Here is a 25181-nt window from a genome sequence, read left to right on the forward strand (position 1 = left end):
TGAATTAAAACGCTAGTGTGGTCGGGACAGCGGATAGCATACTGGCCTTTCATGAAGACGGCTAATGTCCCATTCCCTAATCAGACATAACATGTTTTGGGTCACTTGCCCAACCACGCGGCTTTCTTCCGGGACTTTTGGATTCCCTCTATGAAGGAAACTTGTTACATAATTGTTGTTAAATAAGTAAAGTTTATATTTAAGTCATGTATCTAGAACATGTGGTTTTAATTTAATTTGTTGCTGTACGCATAATGAATGAACAATATTGTATGCTTAAATAATTGTTCATTATTGTGCTAATTATGGTAATAGGAATTTCGCTACGGAAATGTACCAATAGCTTTTTGAGTTTGTGTGCTGAGGCTATGTAGTTGACTATGCCCTCGGGCGTTATTTTCAGTTGTTATTGTCCCTTTTTTTTATATATTGTGTAAAAAGGTCGTCAACGCAAAGGCCAAAGTCCTAATTCGAAGCCGATACGAACATTAAATATTGAAAGGAGCCGACAATGCGCAAAAAGAAATTAAGGTTAATAAAAAACGGACGCATAACCAATGCTTTCCGGCATTTGTGACATCTGTCGTTGTATATACCAGCTAATTCTCAATTTGTAAAACCAACAATATAAGTATTTTGACATGACCTGTCAGTGTCCTATTTTCAAACGCTACAATAGTTTCTCTAGACTCCCACTTTGCACTGTAGACATACATGTGTGTCCTTTCGCTATAAGTTAGCCTATGTTATCCTAGCCTTTTTATATAATGATTTATTAAGTGAACTACCCACAAACTCATAAAAAACGTATTCAAAATAATATGAAGTAACAAAAAAGAACATAAATAAGCCCAATAAATTAGTAATAGAAGCTGTCGAGTAGGATATCGCTACACAAGTGCCTTCCCCTACCAGACTTATGTCGGCGTTTATGAGGCTTGTCTCATGTGAGAGAGTTTAAGGACGTTTAGTACAAGATGAATCGGGGAAATTTTGTCCGCTGTTAATATTTTTAAAAAAAATACTCTTAGGTTTGTTTCAATTTCTTGTGGCCTAAATTGTATATTTTTTTCAAGACGTAATGGAAACATTACTTTTGTTTAATATGTTCGATGAGAGGTTAAGATTTTGCCGGTGTAGTTTTGCATATCTATATCAAGATACACTGTATATCAAGAAATATCAAGAGGCTTTTGCAGTTCGTTTGCAGTTAACGTTAATACCATTTCGTTCCATAATGATAATGGTATAAGAACAATGCTGTCAAAAAGTTGAATGTGACGCAGATATTTTATATTTTCATTTCTCCTTCAAGAACTAAGCCGAAGAAAAAATGTCTACAAATTAGGTTAATTAGTGTATAACCATCATTTGATGTCGGATATAAGTTTTCCAATACAATGTAGGGAGTCGATTCCATGCTTGCCAGTACATTGGGACGCTAACGCTGTCAAATGTTCTAGACCAACACGGCTGACAATGTTCGATGTTCAAAGAAATATTATTAAGTGTTCCTTATTTATATGGTTGAGCTTCTTTATCCCTTCTCGAAGATTTTGTATGATCACAGTGACATCGACATTACAAGGTCTGTCTTTCTTGCTTTTGATAAATACATAGAACTGTGTTTAAGCTAATAGGTTGTATTTGCTATACTCGGTTACTACGTGTCTGATCCTAACGACGGACACAGATATGTTTATTAGAGACATGTACAGGTGTGAAAGTAATGAACTGCCACTTACTACGCCTAGGTAGACAGCCAGACAGATAACTGCCGTTTGTACATTCGAATCACCCCTGTGAACGTGTGGTGTTACACCCACCGACACGCTCTAACCTACCGGTGTTGAACCGGAAGTCAGTGGACCGGAACTAATTCCCCCTCAGAAATTAATTAGTTTACATTTTATCACAAGGGCCGGCGGTGATACAGCTGTGATTGAAATGCAATGTCGTAATCGTTGTATATGATTTTATACAATGTTTTTATGATTATGTGTAATATTTGCATAAGCAACTTCTTATCCTCGAATGTCACATATTTTGTATTTCAGTATTTCATGAAATCCATAGGTTACATTTTACCACAGTGTAGTTTCATTCAGGTCTCACAAGTGGTTTAAGTGATGCCCGATGAAATGCATTTATGACAGGGTTTAAGATGTCTTTTCTTTCGTTTTGATGTCAATCTTCAGTGTTTCAGTAATTACCTTCGTGTACATGTATCTACTTTTGACTGTCTTGTATACTAACGCTGTAGTATATTTGACGTTATAGTTAGTTACACGCTGTTATATATTTAGCATATTTGGACATTTTAAACAAGTATATTTGACATAAACACGCTCGTAGAGACGGTCAATTTTCCATCCTTTTACTTAAGTTTTAGTATTTTTGTGTTCAGGTAACATTTTGACCCAATCCATGGGTTTTCTCCTAGAGATGTCCGCATTACCAACTAGGATATATCAGTGTCTTCCATGAATGAAGAGATAGATACTGGGTCTAAGGTCGTTGAAGATGTCTTTCGATTAGTTGGTCTCTCGTTTGTAATAACCTATTACCTGTCAACCTTGATTTCATACCCAGTCCTTGTGTGTAATTATAATACCAATTTTAACATAGTGGTACAGGTACATACCACTAATAGTAACAGAGTGATACAGCTACATACCACTTATAGTAACAGAGTGATAAAGCTACATACCACTTATTGTACCAAAGTGGTACAGCTACATACCACTTACTTTACCAAAGTGGTACAGCTACATACCGCTTATTGTACCAAAGTGGTACAGCTACATACCACTTACTTTACCAAAGTGATACAGCTACATACCACTTATAGTAACAGAGTGATAAAGCTACATACCACTTATTGTACCAACGTGGAACAGCTACATACCACTTATAGTAACAGAGTGATAAAGCTACATACCACTTATTGTACCAAAATGGTACAGCTACATACCACTTATTGTGCCAACGTGGAACAGCTACATACCACTTATAGTAACAGAGTGGTACAGCTACGTAACACTTATTGTACCAAAGTAGTAAAGCTACAACCCACTAATAGTAACAGAGATGTACAGCTACATATTGTACAGAGTGGTACACCTTCATACAACTAATTGTAACATAGTGGTAGAGCTACATACCAATAATTGTTACATAGTTATACAGCTACATACCACTTATTGTACCAAAGTGGTACAGCTACATATCACATTATTGTACCAAAGTGGTACTGCTACATATCACTTATTGTACCAAAGTGGTACAGCTACATACCACTTACTTTACCAAAGTGGTACAGCTACATACCACTTATTGTACCAACGTGGAACAGCTACATACCACTTATAGTAACAGAGTGGTACAGCTACGTAACACTTATTGTACCAAAGTAGTAAAGCTACAACCCACTAATAGTAACAGAGATGTACAGCTACATATTGTACAGAGTGGTACACCTTCATACAACTAATTGTAACATAGTGGTAGAGCTACATACCAATAATTGTTACATAGTTATACAGCTACATACCACTTATTTTAACATACTTTTAGTAGTGGTAGAGCTACATACAACTTATTGTAACAGAGTGGTATATCTACATACTTCGATTTTTTTAATAGTGATACAGCTACACACCATTAATTGTAACATAGTGGAACAGCTACATACCACTAAGTGTTACATAGTGGTACAGCTACATACCACTAATTGTTACATAGTGGTAAAACTACATACCAGTAATCGTACTAGAGTGGTACAGCCACATACCACTACATAATTGTAACAGAGTGGTACAGCTGCATACCACTAATTGTTACATAGTGTTACATATACATACCGCTTATTGTTCCATTGTGGTACAGCTACATACCACTTAGTGTAACATAGTGGTACAGCTATATACCACTTATTGTACCAACGTGGTACAGCTACATATCACTAAGTGTAACATAGTGGTACAGCTACATACCACTTAGTGTAACATAGTGGTACAGCTATATACCACTTAGTGTAACATAGTGGTACAGCTACATACCACTTAGTGTAACATAGTGGTACAGCTACATATCACTAAGCGTAACATAGTGGTACAGCTACATATCACTAAGTGTAACATAGTGGTACAGCTACATATCACTTAGTGTATCATAGTGGTACAGCTATATACCACTTAGTGTGACATAGTGGTACAGCTACATACCACGTAGTGTAACATAGTGGTACAGCTACGTACCACTTAGTGTAACATAGTGGAACAGCTACATACCACTTAGTGTAACATAGTGGTACAGCTACATATCACTTAATGTTCCATAGTGGTACAGCTACATATCACTTAGTGTAACATAGTGGAAGAGCCATATACCACTTAGTGTAACATAGTGGAGGAGCTACATACTACTAATTGTTCCATAGTGGTACAGATACATATCACTTAGTGTAACATAAATTGGTACAGCTACATACCACTTAGTGTAACATAGTGGAAGGGCTACATACCACTAATTGTTCCATAGTGGTACAGATACATAGCGCTTATTGTTCCATTGTGGTACAGCTACATACCACTTAGTGTAACATAGTGGTACAGCTATATACCACTTATTGTTCCATAGTGGTACAGCTACATATCACTTAGTGTAACATAGTGGAAGAGCTACATACCACTAATTGTTCCATAGTGATACAGCTACATACCACTAATTGTACCTAGTGGTAGAGCAACATACCACTAATTGTAACATAGTGGTACAGCTACATACCAATGACAGGATGGTTACATTGTTGATCAAGTAAAAAAAACCATTTTAAAAATCCATTCACTGTTAATATAATCGTCATTCTGTTAGATATAGCATTACACTTTACAATATTGAACGATTAAATGTTAAATTAAACAGAAATAAGGTCGGTAGTAAGTCCCTTGACTCTTTGATACGATAAAGGGGATTTATAACAGCAGTTCGCATCAAAGAACGAGCTTACCTTGAACTGTTAAAAAACAATCCTGCGTGTTTCATTAAACCATTAATGTTATAACATGTCAGTTAACGCTTTTTATCATTTCCATCTCGATTGAAGTTGTTCCAGATAAAATTATAGAAATGTATCTTATGAATATCCAACATATTTGAGAAATGGACTGTTTTATTTTTTGTAAGGATCTCATTCTTAAGGTCTCTTGATGTGCTTCAATCCTGCTAATTGTTACCGCGTGATCTGCACTTTACGAAGCTGTGGGATGAATTAACCACGCTAGTAAAGGTTAGGATATGCCTGACTGTATTACTACCCAGTGGGAGCAATATACATGCCTATGATATATTTACTAAATCCCCAGGGGTTTCCAGGCCTTTTGTACCTAGACGGCCTGGTAAATGTAATGCACATTTATGTGCACATTAAAAGGTCTGGTAAAGAACTAGAGCTTAATAATGTAAGTAATATGTTTTACATCATATCGTTAATACATGTAGCTGGTACATACTCAGTATTATGGATACTGTAAATCTCGTTATAATATATGTAGCTGGTAGTATTCAGTATAACTGATACTTTAAACCTCGTTATCACATATGCAGCTGGTTCATACCCACTATTACTGATACTGTAAACCTCGTTATTATATGTAGCTGGTTAATACCCAGTATTACTGATACTGTAAACCTCGTTATTATATATGTAGCTGGTTAATATCCAGGATTACTGATACTGTAAACCTCGTTATAATATATGTAGCTGGTACATACCCAGTATTACTGATACTGTAAATCTCGTTATAATATATGTAGCTGGTTAATACCTATTATTACTGATACTGTAAACCTCGTTATCACATATGTAGCTGGTTAATACCCAGTATTACTGATACTGTAAACCTCGTTATAATACAGGTGCCGGTAATAGTCAGTATTACTGAGTATGGAAACCTCTTTATAATATATGTAGCTGGTACATACCCAGTATTACTGATTCTGTAAACCTCTTTATGATATATGTTGCCGGTAATAGTCAGTATTACTGATTATATAAACCTCTTTATAATATATGTAGCTGGTACATACCCAGTATTACTGATTCTGTAAACCTCTTTATGATATATGTTGCTGGTAATAGTCAGTATTACTGATTCTCTAAACCTCTTTATAATATATGTAGCCGGTGCATACCCAGTATAAATGATACTGTAAACCTCGTTATAATATATGTAGCTGGTACATACCCAGTATTACTGATACTGTAATCCTCGTTATTATATATGTAGCTGGTACATACCCAGTATTACTGATACTGTAAACCTCGTCATAATATATGTAGTTGGTACATACCGAGTATTACTGATACTGTAAACCTATTTATTATGTATGTAGTTAATACATACCGAGTATTACTGATACTGTAAACCTCGTTTTTATATATGTAGTTGGTACATACCGAGTATTAATCCTACTGCTTCTGTAAACCTCGTTATTGCCACAATTAGCCCAGTGCAATGATGGCGTAATAGAGATAATACATTTTTTGTTATTGATGGTCACTTACCAGATTGGTTTGGTTTGGCTTTATTTTGTTTATGGTCCTATCAACAGCTAAGGCCCTTTGAGGACGTGCCTCCATGTGTGTTGTGCATATGTGTTTGCGTGTGTCTGTGCCGGAGGCTGGGTATGTATATTTGCCTCCTTGTGAAAACGCGAATCTGATGCCGAATTTATAGTGCTATCTTACTGAAATACCATGCCGAAGACACCGAGATAAGTGTTTCGCCTGGTCACTTCATACTGAAAACGGGTTCACAAGTTGTTGTCGTTCCCCTAAATGCTGAACGTTAAACAGGAAAGAACAACTACCATTTTTAAGGAATTTTGGTATGTCACGGCCAGGTTACAGAACCCATTGTGTCACGGTTTAGGGACAGAACCCATTGTGCCACGGCCTGGGGACAGAACCCATTGTGCCACGGCATAGGGACAGAACCCATTGTGCCACGGCTTAGGGACAGAACCCATTGCCTTCCACAACTTGGCGAACATTCAACATTATACTCAAAAGTGAGGTATTGCCAACGCTAGGAAATAAAAGGTGGAAGTAGAAAGAAAAATAAAGATTCCCAATATTGCAATGGGTGCAGCAGATATGTTTTGGTCGATTTTGAGTCCCCGAGTAGAGGGCAACAAAGCAAACCTACAATTCTGCAGGGGATATTCACAGTAATAAATCGCCTCTTACGATCTATGCTGTCGGTAACAACAGACGTATTCTTTACTCGATCCCCGACCTGCAGGGTGACACTTATAAGAGACACTATTATAAACAAATTATGTAAAGGTATGATAAGTGATGAGACAAATGAAGCAGGGACACTGTGTTTGTTATCTCCGTTATTCCTATTGTTTATTTGTATTAACTTTGATTGCGGTGTTTATTATTATTGTGTATCCACGCGGTGTGTTTTACGTTATTACATTTTGCTCATTATAACCTTATACTTATCACATGTCTTTAAGAACAAATAAAAGAAAAACTCAAATAACTTTTAACGTGTTTTATTAGGTGAGATAATGTTATTCAGGTGTTAGTTTTGTGTGAACATATGTCGATATGTTGTGTTATTCTTTTTAATTTATTGAGACGCTGGCTCGTTTGATAGCGAGTATGTCGCCATTATATACAGACCATTTAAATGACTCTTGATTATAAACTCAATTATACATTTAATATGTAAATTAAAAACAAACATAATCTGTATATCAACTTTGAATTTTGGTCATCATGACGTAATTTCAAACTAAGTATGGTATCAACATGTAAGTATCTACTTTTTTATTCTGTCATAATTAAAGATGAATGCAACACATTCAGGTGATTGCACTTGTAAAGATTTCGTAATAGATACAGTGTAAATAACACTATACCATACAGCTGAGTCCTTCTAGAACTGATCAGTGACGCTAGGGGCCCAAAAGGTGTTAATTCAAATCGTTCAAATCAACTTTTGAAACAGAAGGGAGGTCCATAAACAAATTTGATTTTAATAAATGTAATTCAAAGTTTAGAGTATAACTGGTTAAGTTCAAGTTAAATAATGAGTAAGTGTGTATATCATGAGCCGTGTTCCTACTCAAAAGATATTCCTGTATATTCCTACAACAAACCTCGGGAACTAAGAAATCCAACAGAATAATACTAATAATTATTCGAGGTTCTTATATACCGTTTTATCACAACCTAGTTCGTAGGTCGTCTCAAAGCGGTTCACATATTATTATCCGTGGTTATAGGGCCTTTGCAACCAGCCAATATCTTTCGCAACTCCCTGGCGAGCATGCAGCCGGAGCTGCCATTTCGGCGCTTACAGCTAGCATTCAACAATTCTAGCACTGCCCAACGACGTACTCATTTACAGCAGAGTAGACTGGAACAAGCGGAGTAAAGTTTATTGCTCAAAGATACAACACAGTGCCGTGCCATGACTCGAACCCGCAACCCTTCGGCCACAAGCCCGGCGTCCTACCACTAGACTACCCCTGAAAGATGGACGTAACACTCACAATATTTTATTAGATAGTTTATTATTCTTACCATTTTTGTAGATGCAATAATGTATCTTATACAGATGTGTTACGTTCATATATTTCTCTAAGTCGCTATGTTTGGCAAGACTATCCTACAAAGATGTAGGCATGTGTGGTACGCGTATAAATCTTGTAACGTAAGTTTACGATAGGCACACAACTCCTTTGAGGAATGTTTACAAAACTTAACAATGTTAAAGCATGATAACCGATAAAAAAAATACCCTCGCCAAAGTATTCAAAGACATAACAAGGCATAGAGGGTACGGTATTGCTCAGAATGTAACGATGTTATTATTTGCATTTGATGTCGGATTAAAAACTAAATGAACCCTACCGATTCCTGATATTAAATGTTAAGTCAAGGGCAGACGCACCTATTCACATGTTATAGTCAAAGGGGGAAGGTCCTTTACATCTCCTCGTGGGTTTAAGTTCAGACATCATTTCTCATAAAATTGTCTACTTTTAATTATTCAATGTTATGTCTAATCCAAAATTTCATTTCGGTAGTTATACTTAATGCATGGAAATTGAATCTGAATATAAGATCAGATCTGGTTTAATAATAAACTTTTTTGTTAGAGCGTATTTAGTTCACTGTATGTTTTTGATGTCTGGTATCTTACGTACTCTATCAGGTTGGTTTGTTTGTGAAGTTAACGGCAACGTTTGCTGAAATGCTATCAGAAAAGCTAGGTTGATCGTTGTGAAGAAAAATTAGGAATCTTAAATGAAAAGGATTGCTTAATACTTCATCATTGATCTTTGGAAATGGTCCCAACTTTTACTTTCTATTCGTTTGTTTATCCATGGGCATGTTTGTATAATGTTTAGACTATGATTTGATATGTAAAACATTGTTACACTATCATATAAAACTGGCTTCAGAGTGTGTAAGATACGTATTACGTATTACTAGGCCTGATACGACACGCCCATCTCGCAAAGCAAAGAGTGTTAAAGAGTTTTGTCATGGTGTTAAATTGTAAATACTCTTAAAATATGTTTTGGTTTGGTTTTAGGTAATTTTAGGTATGACTGCACAGTGGACCACATCTTTACTGAAGGATTCCAAAACAATTAGCACATTTTTTAAAAACTTAAATATGAAATTGGTTGATACATGTTTAGTGCATCGCGATACAAGCAAACAAAACGATACGATACATTTCTAACGAATCAGAAAGCACGAGTTTATTGCCCGGACAAATATATTCACGAGTGCGCAGAGCACATCGAGTGAATATATACGTCCGCGCAATAAATGAGTGCTTTCTGATTCGTTAGAAAAACACAAGTGTGTGGTCTTGCTTTTATCACATTCCGTATTTGGTAGAGATTTATACAAAAATTTTATAAACTTTGATATTTTTTTGCAAATATCGGGAACTTTTCAGTTCGCCACGACAAGGGGGTTCCCATAAAAAGTAGTTCCGGCTAGTAGGTAAATACAACATTCCGTATTGAACATGTGCAATACAGAACGTTGTATTTCATGGTCTGAAAATTGCTTGCATTACTATAACAAGATTCAACAGGTATGTGATAAAAAAGAAAGTATCACGCTACGATACAACTGGATGAATCGTTTCAGTCCTACTTATTACATCTCGGACACGAATGCAAATCCTTCATTGACCAGGAAGGCATGATCACCCATTAACAGACTATAGCAGGTCAATGAAAAACTTGATTGTCTCAAAATGACGTTAGAATATAATGAAATTTCCTTGACAGCAAAAACTGTATTTCGGTTTGATGTCAATCGAAGGTAAGACCGAGAAAAGGTGTTTTACATGTAGGGGGTCATCGATGCAAGGAATTCGTTATGTAGTATATTTATCATCATAAACATGTTTAGTGGAAAAGACGCATGAACTTAATATACTCTACATATTTTCATACATTATTTCATTAATATACCATGAGTTATGTCTTTGTATGTAGAACCTCAATAGCAGTCTCGCTTCAGTGTAACAAGCAGTATGGAATATATTATGTATGATGAAGGAAACGTGTTTTTCGGTAGTAAGCGACACGTAATCTTGCGGTTTACAAAGTAATATAAAAACAGGTTGAGTTGACGGTATATTAGCTGCAGGTGTAAGCTTTCTTGATGTACAGATACCGTATGCTTATCTGTTATATATCACATACCGTGAAATCACACATACAATCTGTGTTAGATCGGAGAAGTTCTCCACTGACTCTCCCTGGTAGGTACATTCGTCACTCGGCATTTCCTCGGCTTGACAAACGTGGTGACAAATTGTGCCCCCAGAGTACTTTAGACTTCCCTCGACATTTGTGGTAGTATGTCGTTCTGGTAATGCGTGTCTCTAGAGTAATCTAGCCTCCCCTCGAGTTTTGCATTTGTATATCGCACTGGCTGTGCCTTCAGCTGAGTTCAGACCTTCCTCAAGATATGAAATAGGATTTCACACTGCTTTTGACCTTGATAACTTCAGTCTTTTCTCACTATTTGAAGAGTAGTTATACTGCATGTGCCTTTACAGATTTTCACGCCTCCCTCCACATCTGTTTTTGTGTGTCGTATTACATGTGCTCCTTGCGCACTCAAGCTTTCCTCGATATTTGAAGTAGTGTGTTGTACTCCATGTGTCTTTAAAGTTGTCCACGCTTCCCTTTGTTTTGGTGTGCCGTGCTCCTAGAGTACTTTAACTTTCCTTGATTATTGGATTAGTATGTCGTAATACATGTGCCCCCTAGAGTTTTTATCGCATCCCTCTAGATCTGTGTTTTTGTGTGTCTGTTACTTGAGTATTTAGGCTTTCCTCGATATTTGAAGTATTGTGTCGTACTCCATATGCCCCCTAGAATTTGTCAGACTTCCATATAAATCTGTTTGGCGTACAATATGTTCATATAGGGTACTCGGGCTTCCCTCGGTTATTTATACTGCTAGTGGAATCATTAGAATGTTTGTTAAAGCTCTTAAAACAAAAAATACATAGTTATTTTTATATAAAATTATGACGAAATGTTCCCCGATTGAGCTAAACGCTATGTGCAGGATTCTTAAAGTAGCAATTCGCAATGGCTGTTACTGTACTCTTAGACCTAAATTAGCATTCATGTTTGGAATATCTAGACGGTCATATCTCGTTTTTGTATCCTTTTTCTAAAGTAGTTCGTGCTGGAGTTGTACATTTGGTCCTTTTCCCTAAACTTACATATATTACAGACACGTATCTGCTGTTGTATTTTATCGACTATAGCGACACAATACATTTATCCTTAGTGTACGTCACGCATTACACTGAATCTTTACAAATACGACCCTGTACTCTACTCCGGATTGCTTCGTTTTGGTTGCTTCCCTGAAACCTGCATTAAATTAAGATCAGAACACATTCATTAAGACATAAGTAAAAATAAATCTTACGCGAAGAAATGATTTCCTAATGTGTTTACATTTTTACTCAAGATAAGTATTACGGCAAAATGTTTTGTGCCAATGCTACTTGAATCAAATCAAGATGCAAGCCCTGTAAAAAAACACAGAATAAGACATATATGCTGTTAAAGATTATATCGAGTGCTTCTAATGACTAAAATATACGTTTTCACTCAAATTTAATTTATTTCCGAAATCAAAACTTGCCTTAAACAGTAGACACCGGATTAAGTAGGATGTTGATAACTGTAGTCAGTTCAGACAGTTTCTGCAGAATTTTTCCTCTTTGTATCAACGTTGACTTACGTTCCTGTAAGCGTATGTTGCCGTTATGGTAGTTTTTCTCTATTTGTTAAATACCAACAAGTATAATTATGAGACTAAAAGGTTAAAAAAGACACAGTTTAATTTTAAACTGCAATCACGACGAAGACTAAAGAGGATACATGAGTTGTTTGACACTTAATATCAAGCAATAAAGATAACACTTTATAATTCGGGTATCCCAAACCGCTTCCTGTGCGTTTTACTGTAGCCACTGCGATAAATGTCAAATCTTGGTAAAGCGATAGGGCAAGGTAAAATTTGGTAAACTGTTCATAAGATGTATTCAGCGCACCGACCGACAAGATGACGTTTTTGTGGCTTTGATATGTACTGGGGAGCATGGCTTGCTTTACATATTTAATCCATATCAACTTACTCGTTTTCGTGTCATGAACGGTTGACTGCCTCAACACAACGCTTGTCAAACCGTTATTTGAGGAGATTTACTGCTCCACAATGTAACCCATGGGAAAATAACCACGTATATACACTAAGAGGGATAGATTCGCGGCGTTGTTCAACATTTTAATAGTGTACTCGGGGTTTAAGGACTACATTCTTATTTGTTTAGACCCCAGTTCATATACAGATTGTATTTACCCCCTTCAGTATATGATTCGACGTAGGTTGTTTATGTTATGTATATTAAGCAGAGCTAATGTTATTGTATATGAGAATTATGAATATACTCAACTACAATTTAATTACTCATGACATAACCGCAAAATTGTAAGATTTCTTAAATGCTTGAATTTCTATTAGATTTCGGAAATACAAAATACTCGTGAATGTAGAATCTTACATATGTTTCTATTAAGTCTGTTTTTTAATGAAATGTGTGTATAACATTTTCATTTTAGAAAGCTTCTGCCGAACTGAATAAAGTGTCCGAACGAAATGATTAAATCTCAAGTAAAATAAAAACGAATGCAAAACCTCTTTTCCACATGACCAAGGATATTTGCAATATTGTCAAAAGGCAAGCGTTTCTACGTCTCTCGAAATCTGATTTTTGTTCGCTTTCTTGTCTTTATTGTGACGTCATAGAATAATATGAAAGTTTGTGACTTCATTTCATTATCATTTATGACGCCGCAATAAGTCCTATTACCCGCATTTGTAGGCAGCATATATAACATGGATGTTTTCATTGAATCAGCTATCAGGTAATAAATAGTGTATAGTTGTAATGTCCAACACATCGTTATATCGTGATAACTGTATAAGATTAGTCAGACCAATAAGATCGTAAATAACTATAGAAATACTTTCAGGGCGAAACGCTAAAATAAATGAATGTTATTTTAGCGAGAGAGACAAATTAAAGAACAAAATTTTCGAGTGTAGGAAATGGATCCACGACTTCAGCATACATGTAACTGTAATTTTGGTATCCATTCCAAAAGTGATCTCTCATAATTTATATTTTAATGGTAATTTGTGCATTGTCTAGTAATTGATAACACACTTCAAAATGCACAAGAATGTAGGCAAGCTTCCAGCTTCCAACAATGTGTGTGGTATATGTGTTTGAAATGCTATTCTCATTTGTACTAGTATATGTTCCATCACAAAATGTTTGCAATGTCTGTTTCAAACTGGTTTTAACTTATAACTTTATTTATGTTCCTTTACAGAATGTGTGCCGTGGTTGTTTTACAACCTGATTTTAATCTATAAATGTTAATGTTTCATCAAAGAATGTTTGCTATTACGACATTTAACCAGATTTTATTATATACTATTGTATTTTACAATACATAATGTTGTGATGTTGTAAAATGTTACATCATATAATGTTGTGGTGTTGTAAAATGTTACATCACAGAATGTTGTGGTATTGTAAAATGTTACATCACATAATGTTGTGGTGTTGTAAAATGTTACATCACAGAATGTTGTGGTGTTGTAAAATGTTACATCACATAATGTTGTGGTGTTGTAAAATGTTACATCACAGAATGTTGTGGTGTTGTAAAATGNTGTGGTGTTGTAAAATGTTACATCACATAATGTTGTGGTGTTGTAAAATGTTACATCACAGAATGTTGTAGTGTTGTAAAATGTTACATCACAGAATGTTGCGGTGTTGTAAAATGTTACATCACAGAATGTTGTGGTGTTGTAAAATGTTTCATTACATAATGTTGTGTTGTAAAATGTTACATCACATAATGTTGTGGTGTTGTAAAATGTTACATCACATACTGTTGTGGTGTTGTAAAATGTTACATCACATAATATTGCGGTGTTGTAAAATGTTACATCACATAATGTTGTGGTGTTGTAAAATGTTACATCACAGAATGTTGTGGTGTTGTAAAATGTTACATTACATAATGTTGCGGTGTTGTAAAATGTTACATCATAGAATGTTGTGGTGTTGTAAAATGTTACATTACATAATGTTGCGGTGTTGTAAAATGTTACATTACATAATGTTGTGGTGTTGTATAATGTTACATCACATAATGTTGTGGTGTTGTAAAATGTTACATCACATAATTTTAAGCTATACAATTATGGGTTGCATCACAAAAAGTGTAGTATTTTAACCTGGTTGTAGTCTAAACTATTGTTTATTGTATTTTCCAGCAACACAGAATGTGTGTGATGCATGCAATCAGCCCCCTACGTTAGAGGGAATCGTTGACAACCACTGTCGAGCCCAGTTCGGTAAGTGTCTAAATATCTTAACCCTACTTCTTTTATCATGATTGTTGGATATTGATTCATACAAGTTATTTCAACAGTGTGAGGCGGTGTACTTTGACTATGTAAGTACCGAAATATAAGATCAATTGAAAATGCACCCTTCAAGCCAGTACAGTCGCATATTCAACATGTTTTTCTATACTTTTTCATGCATTGCAATACACCGTGAAATCTTCACCACAATCGCTAATATTTCTGTTAAAGTGTTTATTTCGTGTATTCAAATGTGTTTAGAGATAATCACAATATATAGATTTGGAAAAGTGAATCATTATGTCGGTCGTCATTTTAGTAAATCACTTCTGGTTACTGTCCGGCTGTGTAAATATGAATAATTGTAGACGAAAACGACATAAGAAGTACTATCAGCAATTCTTGCATGTGTAGATAAATACAAAAAAATAGTTCCCATAGCACTCTCAGTCACAATATGAAGTAAAACAAACATTTGCTCGCAGTTAAAAACAAATTGCTAATTTCGTGTTTCATAATGAACCGAAAACAACTTGACTCGAATATATTGACAGTTGAACATAATTATATAGAGACCAATTATATATTAACAAGACAATTCGTCACAATATTGTTAGCAGACTTCAGGAGATTTTAAATATATGTTAACGTCACGTCATTTATTATTCTAAAGATAATATACTTATGTATATGTTTGGCTTTCCTATTTTAGAATACTCTTCTCTGAAATCGTATATGTTCATCGGGCCCAAATTTCGTAGTTTTCCCAAAAACACAATTACGTAGGTATATGAATTCGTGGACCACTAGTACCAACGAAAGCATGTAGTATTCTACACATACAGAAAATATCTCCTAAAGTTACTAAGTTAACGGTAGCTTTTTGTTTATTTTTTTATTGGTCGAAACTACCCTAGTTATTATAATATGACACTTCATACCCTAAATAACTTAATTTTCAATAATATTTTATTTCAACATCTTGAGAGATGCGAACAATAATGATGATAAAAGTATACTTTGCTCTGGATCATGTTGTTTCTAGTTTATTAGGATGTGATAATAATAGATACCTATTTCATGAAGTACAACTGATTTGGCATTATTTTCTGAAAGTGACCAATTGGAATTGTTTAACTTGTACAGTTTGTTTTCTCATTAAATTACCACCAAAATACCACTTATTTACCCGAGGGATAGGGGTTCCCTGTCTACGTCAAACACGAACTATTGAACAATTTTTCTCACACTTCCCTATCGTACAAAAATACCCGAAATTGTAATGGTGAACCAAATACACCGCGCCATCGCTTATTATGGTATGATATATGTAACAAAACTGATGACGGAACTCGGATAACGCTGCGAAAGTGATGACGCGTGTGAGCTTTTTCCTTTGCAAAAACGGCAATGTAAAAGTCAAGTGTGGGAGAAATTGCATTTAACGTAAAAGGTGATTTAAATGTATTTTACCAATTGGATGTAAGTGAAAATATTTAACTGTTTGCTTGATATGTCGATATAATTTTCACTGTTGATAAAAAGCGTGCAAATATTTGTATTTTATTTCCCCAGTTGCAAAGGTCAAAGTGCGAAAGATAAAAACGAAAAGACAGTCAAAAATACTGGTTCTCAAGAAGAAAAAGAAATTTTATAAGCATGGCACTTTGACCAAACGCGAGAAGAGGAAACTGAACCTGGTGATCGAAAACGGAGCCCAGTGTGAATGTACCACAGTCAATACAAGCAGGAGTGATGCCTACATTATAATGGGAAACAAGACAGAGTCGGGAGTGTTCACCGTCTCATATATCGGTCCGTGGAGGAAGGACAGAGAGTTCAAGAGAGCGCTCCGGAAAATAAAAGGTGATTTTGATTGCAGTAAAATTATAGAATTAATTGAACAGCCAGGGGGTAGTAATCCTCCCCCTCCCACGAAAGGGGGCGGTGGTAGAGGCGGTAATAGAAAGAGTAATAGGAACCGTCCTAAAAAGAATAGGAAGAAAAATCGCAAGAAAAATCGTCGACGCAAGGATAGAGGAAAGGGTCGTGGTCGTAAAAGGCAAAGCATTTCTCAGACAACCGAAACCAACACGAGTGGTTGACGTCACATGTACATATGGTCAAACGGGCATGGCGTGGGAATATGCGTGGGATGTCTTTCAAGCCAAGAGTTGGTGCGCAAAATACTGGAAATTTGGAAAATATTATCGAAACTTGTTATCGAAACTTTTTTTTCAAATGGACTACTTATGTTGTTTAAAAATGAAATCTGTGATAGTGGATCTACGCGTGTTTGAATTCCAAGATATAAACGTTTATTGTGAGATGTGTCTTTAATAATAATGGACTATAAATGTATTGCAGGCAAAACTACCTGTCGAGCTGGAAGTATGAGGACCGTGTTTCTTGGGTAAGGACCAACAGGCTTATGTTACACTTTGATTTCTTACACAAGAAAGGTCATAGGTTGTGCTACATTCACTTCTAAATTGTCATTGATCGGCATGGATTTGTCACTTTGATCCTAAAGCATAAGACATTTAATAGGATGAAAATGTGTAAATCCTACCATCCATGAACAAATGTGAATGACATCAAACCGCAGATTTCGTGTTGCTAATTCCTTATAAGCGGCATGTTCTATGAATGACGTGTATAAAACATGCTCCTTGACAGTTTTACACGTGAATGACTCTTTCTTGGAAAATAGAACTCAGAGTGTACAAAATACCCGAGCCGCCTAGGAAGTGACCCCGTACACAGTTGTTTACCGATTTCAAAACCGTATGACGATGCCTTTGTCCTTTATTTTTCATTTTTATTTTTATTTTGACTTTGTCTTGTAGCATTAATCATGATACTACAATGTTTTTGCTTTTAATTGTTTTGCACATGCAGCATTGTTTTGTACAAAGCACCCAGCACGGAACTGATTTACGTGTGTACTTGTCCTGTTCAACACCTATCACCGTTAACGTTGGTACTCGGTCGGCAGGACGTAACTGTTTATACATACGTGACCTAGCAACGAGTAAAAAGAACCAATTGAAACGTCGACTCAATTCTATTCTAGTTAAGGCATACATTAAAAAGTATTGTCGGGACTTATATTCAATAAGGCAAGAAGGACGGGTAAGGATAACGCAATGTAGCATTTGAAAGGGGATGAGTTAAATTTGAATGTTTTCCCTATGGCGACGTATCTACAGGTAACTTTTAATAGCATCTGAAATATGGAGGTACCGTGTATCTAATTGATTCACTTTTAGATGATACTGACTGGAACTGCTTATATGCCTGCTTTTTACTTGGAGAAGTTTAAAGATGACACACCTCAAGTCGAGAACTAAACTTTGGTCAGGGCCTCCTGATCGTCTGTCAAAATGTGAAAACTAATGTTTGTGGAATTCCATTAACATTTTAAACAATCGTTTTACAATTTGTGTAGTTTCGTTGTGAAATTAGCTTTTGCTCACGTATTCGTTGAACGAAGATGATCATCAGAACGATATTTGCTTAATATGCAAATAACGAGAAGCAGTACTAATGACTCGTAAATGTATGCCAACTCATTCTCTCTTGCGATTTGTATTTTAAGATGTAAGATTTGTATCAAACTCTTATGATGATTGCCTTTCAAACTGTATCACAAATATATTATAAGTATAGTTCGTATTGTTTTATGTAAGTTTCAAAATTTACTACATATAAAACAAATAAATCTACTGAAAACCAGTCGCATTTTTTATGATTCTATTATACGTGATGGTCGAAATGGTATATTCAAAATGCAATTGAAAGATTATGTGGAAGGTATGACGTCTTTGCGTATTGCACAGTTATCTGCTCTTGTGAGCAGGTATTGATTGTTACGTCATTTGTTTGTGAGAGAAACGTCATCAATTTTTGAGAAAACGCCGTAATTTTCTCACACAAACCAATGACGTAACAATCAATACCTGTCACAAGAGAAGATAACTCTGCAATACGCAAAGACGGAATACCGTATACTATACCAATTAGAAGTACGTATATACATATCTATTGTTTTCGTCCACTGTTTTAATTATGATAACCATGTCTGTTCCCCCAACACGTAACACGTTCCCCTACACTAAATCAACAAACCCCACAGAACCCCCGTATGTCCTTCTGCATCATGTCATCACTGCCTGCACCTCAACAAGTGTTCCTTGCACAGTACCATTGTCTAGATAAGGAAAATGTCAAACACGTGTTTATTCCGCACAAGTAATAGTTTAACCAACACTTTAATTGACATGTAAATAGTATTAATAAATGTTTATGGATCAATTGCCCTCTTAAGTAATATCACAATGAATACTTTCATGGAAAGGTAAATAATATTACTACCTATCAATATTTTAATATTAACCAATAATAGTACATTTACTTGGATGGAATGTTTTAGATTGCAAAACATAAGTTATTTTATAGTTATCAATTATCTTGAATGATATTGCTGTATATATATATGGAAACTATGTCAAATTTGTCTTTAACTCAGATGAGAAAAAGCTTTATCACAATCAATGTTTCAAAGTCTTTAAATAGCTCAATCTATTATATCTTGTTAGTATACTTGTCAGTTTTCTAATATGTGTTTAGCTCCTACGGTATGTGTTCTGGCATAGTGGACAATACAATTGACCTGTGAACAAATTACTATGTTGATCAATCGTCAAGTTTAAACTGTGAAGCGCTTAAAGTTTTTGTGTCAATTTTTTGCGATGTCGTTCCTGGCAAGGTTTAGATTGCAGGGTTTAGATTTCTTGCTGCAACGTCTGTAGCCTAAACTTAATCTTAATGAAACAAGTTTGCAGGGTTTATACTTTGGGGATTTTCGCAGACCTTGAATATAACGATGAAAAATTCCATGAAATAAAAACCTCATACAACACAGGCATTGCACTGTTCACATATGCCATAGGTCATTATCAATATTCAATATAGTTCATAGTTCACAATAATGAAAACCTATGTCATATTTAAACATTCAATATCCGTTCCCCGTGTTACTATTTTCAATACCTGTCAAGCACGTCTTCAGCTTGAAATAAAAAGAACTATTAGTAAACGTCAATACCCAAATGAATCCAATAGCTACTTTTATTTAAGCATACTCACAACGTCCAATACGCTGATGTGCTATTAATGTTCAAACACAGAGATTACGTAAAGGAAAAATACATACGAGTCTAACTATGCCGTATTACTCCAGGAAAAACGACTAGATAGCTATGACACAGCTGAATAAATTAGAACAAAAATATCAAAAAACTTCTATCTCGACTCCAGGGACATTTTACATAATTCTATTTTTCATAATATGCATTACTCACGTTTATACGATGCGAGATGAACATAATATCCACAATATTTTAGTACATGGGAATTATGGATATATAGTAATTCAATATCTCCTTCATTTGATCAACTTATTATATATTCATTCAAACTATTGATCAGTTTTACGTTACTTAAATTTCTGGAGTTTGACGAGAAAAAAATAAATGATAGTAGTTCTAGGAGAATAGGAGAAAGACATATCGATGTTCTTTCGATAATCTGTTTAGCTAATCATCAATCTGAAGTGGTACATATGCTGATCTTAAGATGAATATGTTGTTTAATTTGATTTTCAGCCTGATTCAAAACGGCAAAAATTAACAGAGAAAAAACAATTGTTAACACAGTTTCTGTGCTACACACGTACATTGAGGTGTGTTTTAAAGAATCGTATATAACGTATGGGTCCCGCTGCCTTTTGGCAATATTTCAATATTGGACATGTACATAGCGTTAAAGTATTCCAGTAATACTTATTCAGTTTTCTACGTACAACAAAAATAATACCAAATTCAAAATAATAGGGTTCGATGTAAAACTATCATTCGCCTGTCATAATTTTTACAGGATTGACCCGATAAACTGATAAAGGTAATATAATTACTTTACCTGTATTTTATTCTCCAAAACAAGGCACATGTAACACCTGTTTTACCTGTTGGACATGAATCGTCATGTATCAACGCATAACAATCTTATGGCGCCTGTATAACCGATCTGGAGGGATTGGGTTTCTAAGAGTTTTGAAATGCAGTGCGATTGCCTTTTATAACGTGCTAGTCATGTCCTATTTAGTCACTAATATATATGTTTAATATATAGCAACAGGCAAGTCATATTTATGATGCTTTAAGTACCCAAAAGCCAGCGGGAAACCTGCCTACGATCTTAGAACTGCTAAGTATCATGTTAGCGTATGTTGTGATATTTTAATCCCCGAAACTTACATCTATAGAATAAAGATACCCACCACGAAGTGTGAATGTATTGTACCAGATTTGTTATATTGTTTCATTATGTTTCACTTATTACTTCGATGTCAATAATCAACATTATTTCAGATGCAAATAAACCTATTTATGAAGTCGTACAGCAGTGTTTCGGGTTTTCTTTCTGATTTAACACACAATATATAGGTAATATTCAATGAAATAAATACATATATACCAAATGTTTCATACAGCATTTTACAGTAAATAGAGTAAGTGTCTGGATAATATTTTTTTTTTAAATATTTTATCAGGTTTTTAATACAATTGGTATGGGGTTTTATCGTAACTGGAACAACATATATATTTTTAGGCATTTGTGTATAACAACTTTCTATACATATCACTTGCTGGTCGCTAACACAAGCATAAGTATTAGCAGAAATTATTCCAGCGGAACAAAGGTTGGTGTTCAATAACACTGCTATGTAAGTATGGGATGACATTTAATTTGATCATTTTAGACCGGTTTTTATTGGTTTACATGTATTTTTATGATATCTAACTCATTTATTTTGAATCAGAACATGTTTTATTCAGGACACAATTTGTCATACAAAGGTCGATATCTATAATTATATAACTGTACCGACAACAGCAAGCATTTGTATCAAAATAAATAAATAATACATCAAATATCTCATGCAGAATAGAGGTATCTTTGTAAATATATATATATAAAATATCGTATATAATATATCAGAAATCTTCTATAATTCAATTTCATATAGAATAAGTTATAAATTATATAGTATATGAAATGTCTTATCTACTACATCAGATAAATTTATCTATAAATAGAACGAGATAAGATATTTAATACTCTATATCTCGTATAGAAAATCTTATATATAAAAGCCTTTCTATATCATTATTATCTCGTCCCTATAACCAATAAATCGAAATACGAAGTCGGGAAACACAATTTTAGTGTTAGTTGGTTGGTGCAAAAAGCCAGGCAAAGCAATTTCCTGTGACATTTCATCATTTCATCCATTTGGGACTCATCAATAGTATTATAATCATAGGAATAAATCCTGCCGACAGTATTCCAAAACATATGTAGAAATACAGTAAAGGAGAAAGGTACCTATACAAATATAATATTACGTCACAGATTTACAACGTTTGACTACGTCAGATAATTTATTCTTAAACTAGTAATTCGTGTGAACCCTGCCAGAATAAATTCCAGCTACAAGATTACGGACAGATACGTCAGTGACTGATAATCCACTATCTGTCGACCACCTTGTAAGAAAAATATCTTATATTAAACAAGATTTCTTTCCTTTAAAATAGAGAAATTGATTTCTCCCCAGCATCATTCTGGACATATCACGGGTGCGTTTTTTGAAAGATTGATATAACCCATAATTTTTCCATAGAGAAGTAAATACAGGTTACACTGCTCCGTTTATCGAACGTATCCTATTACTTTGCCTAATACCGAGAGATGCGTTCCGAATGATGCTTAGAGGAGCAATCAGTTTCTCGCTTTTAATGTTAATTCTTTGATAACTATTATTACATGAGATATATTTACATATATATATATTCCTTATTTAATAAATGAAATTATATTACATGAGATAACATATACGCTATATAAAATATCTAACTTTTAATATTTCAAAATAGATGATATGCTATAAATTATATCACTTTTGTAAGTTAAGCATTTTACTGTTAGTAATCTTGCCATGAATAAATGTTTGGTTAGCTATAAGCTGTACTTTTAAATGAGCCTGTTTCTAATTCAAATACACAATAATATAGAAAGTTTAAGAAATCTTCTTCGATATTGATTGGAGAGAGATCTAAACAAAAATGCTCTGAAATTTACTCTCTATTCGCATTGAGAAAACATACTTAGGGCTGTCGAAAGTGTCTGGGATCAAGTTGACGTCACACCGAACCGAAATGGCTTTGAACACCGAACCGAAATGGCTTTGATGTGTCAAGAAAACCAGACGGAAAGAGTATCTGACTGCGAAAAGAACATATGGAACCTCCGAGGCACAACACAAATAAAGGGTATCTTCAATATATCAACAAAAGGTTAAAACACATGACTACATTAATTCAAGGGAGCTTGTACCCTCACATGACTACATTACTACACTGTAGATTGTACCCTCTCATGGCTAAATTACTTCAAGGGAGCTTGTACCCTCACATGGCTACATTACTTCAGTGTAGATTGTACCCTCTCATGGCTACATTACTACAGTGTAGATTTAACCTCTCATGCCTACATTACTACAATGTAGATTGTACCCTCTCATGGTTACATCACTACAGTGTAGATTGTACCCTCTCACGGCTACATTACTAAAGTGTAGATTGTACTCTCTCAAGACTACATAACTACAGTGTAGATTGTACCCTCTCAAGACTACATAACTACAGTGTAGATTGTACCCTCTCATGGCTACATTACTACATTGTAGATTGTACCCTCTAATGACTACATAACTACAGTGTAGATTGTACCCTATCATGATTACATTACTACAGTGTAGATTGTAACCTCTCATGGCTACATTACTACAGTGTAGATTTAACCTCTCATGCCTACATTACTACAATGTAGATTGTACCCTCTCATGGTTACATCACTACAGGGTAGATTGTACCCTCTCACGGCTACATTACTAGAGTGTAGATTGTACTCTCTCAAGACTACATTACTACAGTGTTGATTGTACCCTCTCATGGCTACATTACTACATTGTAGATTGTACCCTCTAATGACTACATAACTACAGTGTAGATTGTACCCTATCATGATTACATTACTACAGTGTAGATTGTATCCTCTCATAACTACATTACTACAGTGTACCTTGTACCCTCTCATGACTACATAACTACAGTGTACATTGTACCCTCTCATGGCTACATTACTACAGTGGAGATTTAACCTCTCATGCCTACATTACTACAATGTAGATTGTACCCTCTCATGGTTACATCACTACAGTGTAGATTGTACCCTCTCACGGCTACATTACTAGAGTGTAGATTGTACTCTCTCAAGACTACATTACTACAGTGTTGATTGTACCCTCTCATGGCTACATTACTACAGTGTAGATTTAACCTCTCATGCCTACATTACTACAATGTAGATTGTACCCTCTCATGGTTACATCACTACAGGGTAGATTGTACCCTCTCACGGCTACATTACTAGAGTGTAGATTGTACTCTCTCAAGACTACATTACTACAGTGTAGATTGTACCCTCTCATGACTACATTACTACAGTGTAGATTGTACCCTCTCATGATTACATTACTACAGTGTAGATTGTACCCTCTCATGATTACATTACTACAGTGTAGATTGTATTCTCTCATAATTACATTACTACAGTGTACATTGTACCCTCTCATGGCTACATTACTACAGTGTAGATTGTACCCTCTCATAAATACATAACTACAGTGTAGATCGTACCCTCTCATGATTACATTACTACGGTGTAGATTGTATTCTCTCATAATTACATTACTACAGTGTACATTGTACCCTGTCATGACTACATAACTAGAGTGTAGATTGGACCCTCTCATGGCTACATTGCTACTGTGTATATTGTACCCTACCATGGCCACATTGCTACAGTGTAGATTGTACTTTCTCGTGGCTATATTGCTACAGTGTTTATTGTACCCTCTCGTGGCTACATTACTACTGTGTAGATTGTACCCTCACATGGCTACCATACTAGAATTGTAGATTGTACCCTCTCATGGCTACATTACTACATTGTAGAT

At 35.1% G+C, this 25181-nt stretch overlaps 1 protein-coding gene across 5 annotated transcripts in view; it reads left to right on the plus strand.

The window, feature by feature from the left end:
* LOC110452325 (secreted frizzled-related protein 1-like) overlaps nucleotides 1-18762 on the plus strand; it is a 46117-nt gene extending 27355 nt beyond the window's left edge. For 4 of the 5 annotated variants that reach the window (XM_021500772.1, XM_021500768.1, XM_021500770.1 and 1 more), the window contains 2 exons: nucleotides 14942-15022; nucleotides 16610-18762. In XM_021500772.1, coding sequence (XP_021356447.1) covers nucleotides 14942-15022; nucleotides 16610-17139 — 611 coding nt within the window. In that variant the 3' untranslated portion in view covers nucleotides 17140-18762. The remainder of the gene's footprint in view (nucleotides 1-14941; nucleotides 15023-16609) is intronic. The other variant, XM_021500773.1, reaches the window with a different exon arrangement.
* The last annotated feature ends 6419 nt before the right edge of the window (nucleotides 18763-25181 follow it).

This window comes from Mizuhopecten yessoensis, unplaced genomic scaffold (assembly GCF_002113885.1).
Source record: "Mizuhopecten yessoensis strain PY_sf001 unplaced genomic scaffold, ASM211388v2 scaffold6595, whole genome shotgun sequence".
Classification (NCBI taxonomy): domain Eukaryota; kingdom Metazoa; phylum Mollusca; class Bivalvia; order Pectinida; family Pectinidae; genus Mizuhopecten; species Mizuhopecten yessoensis.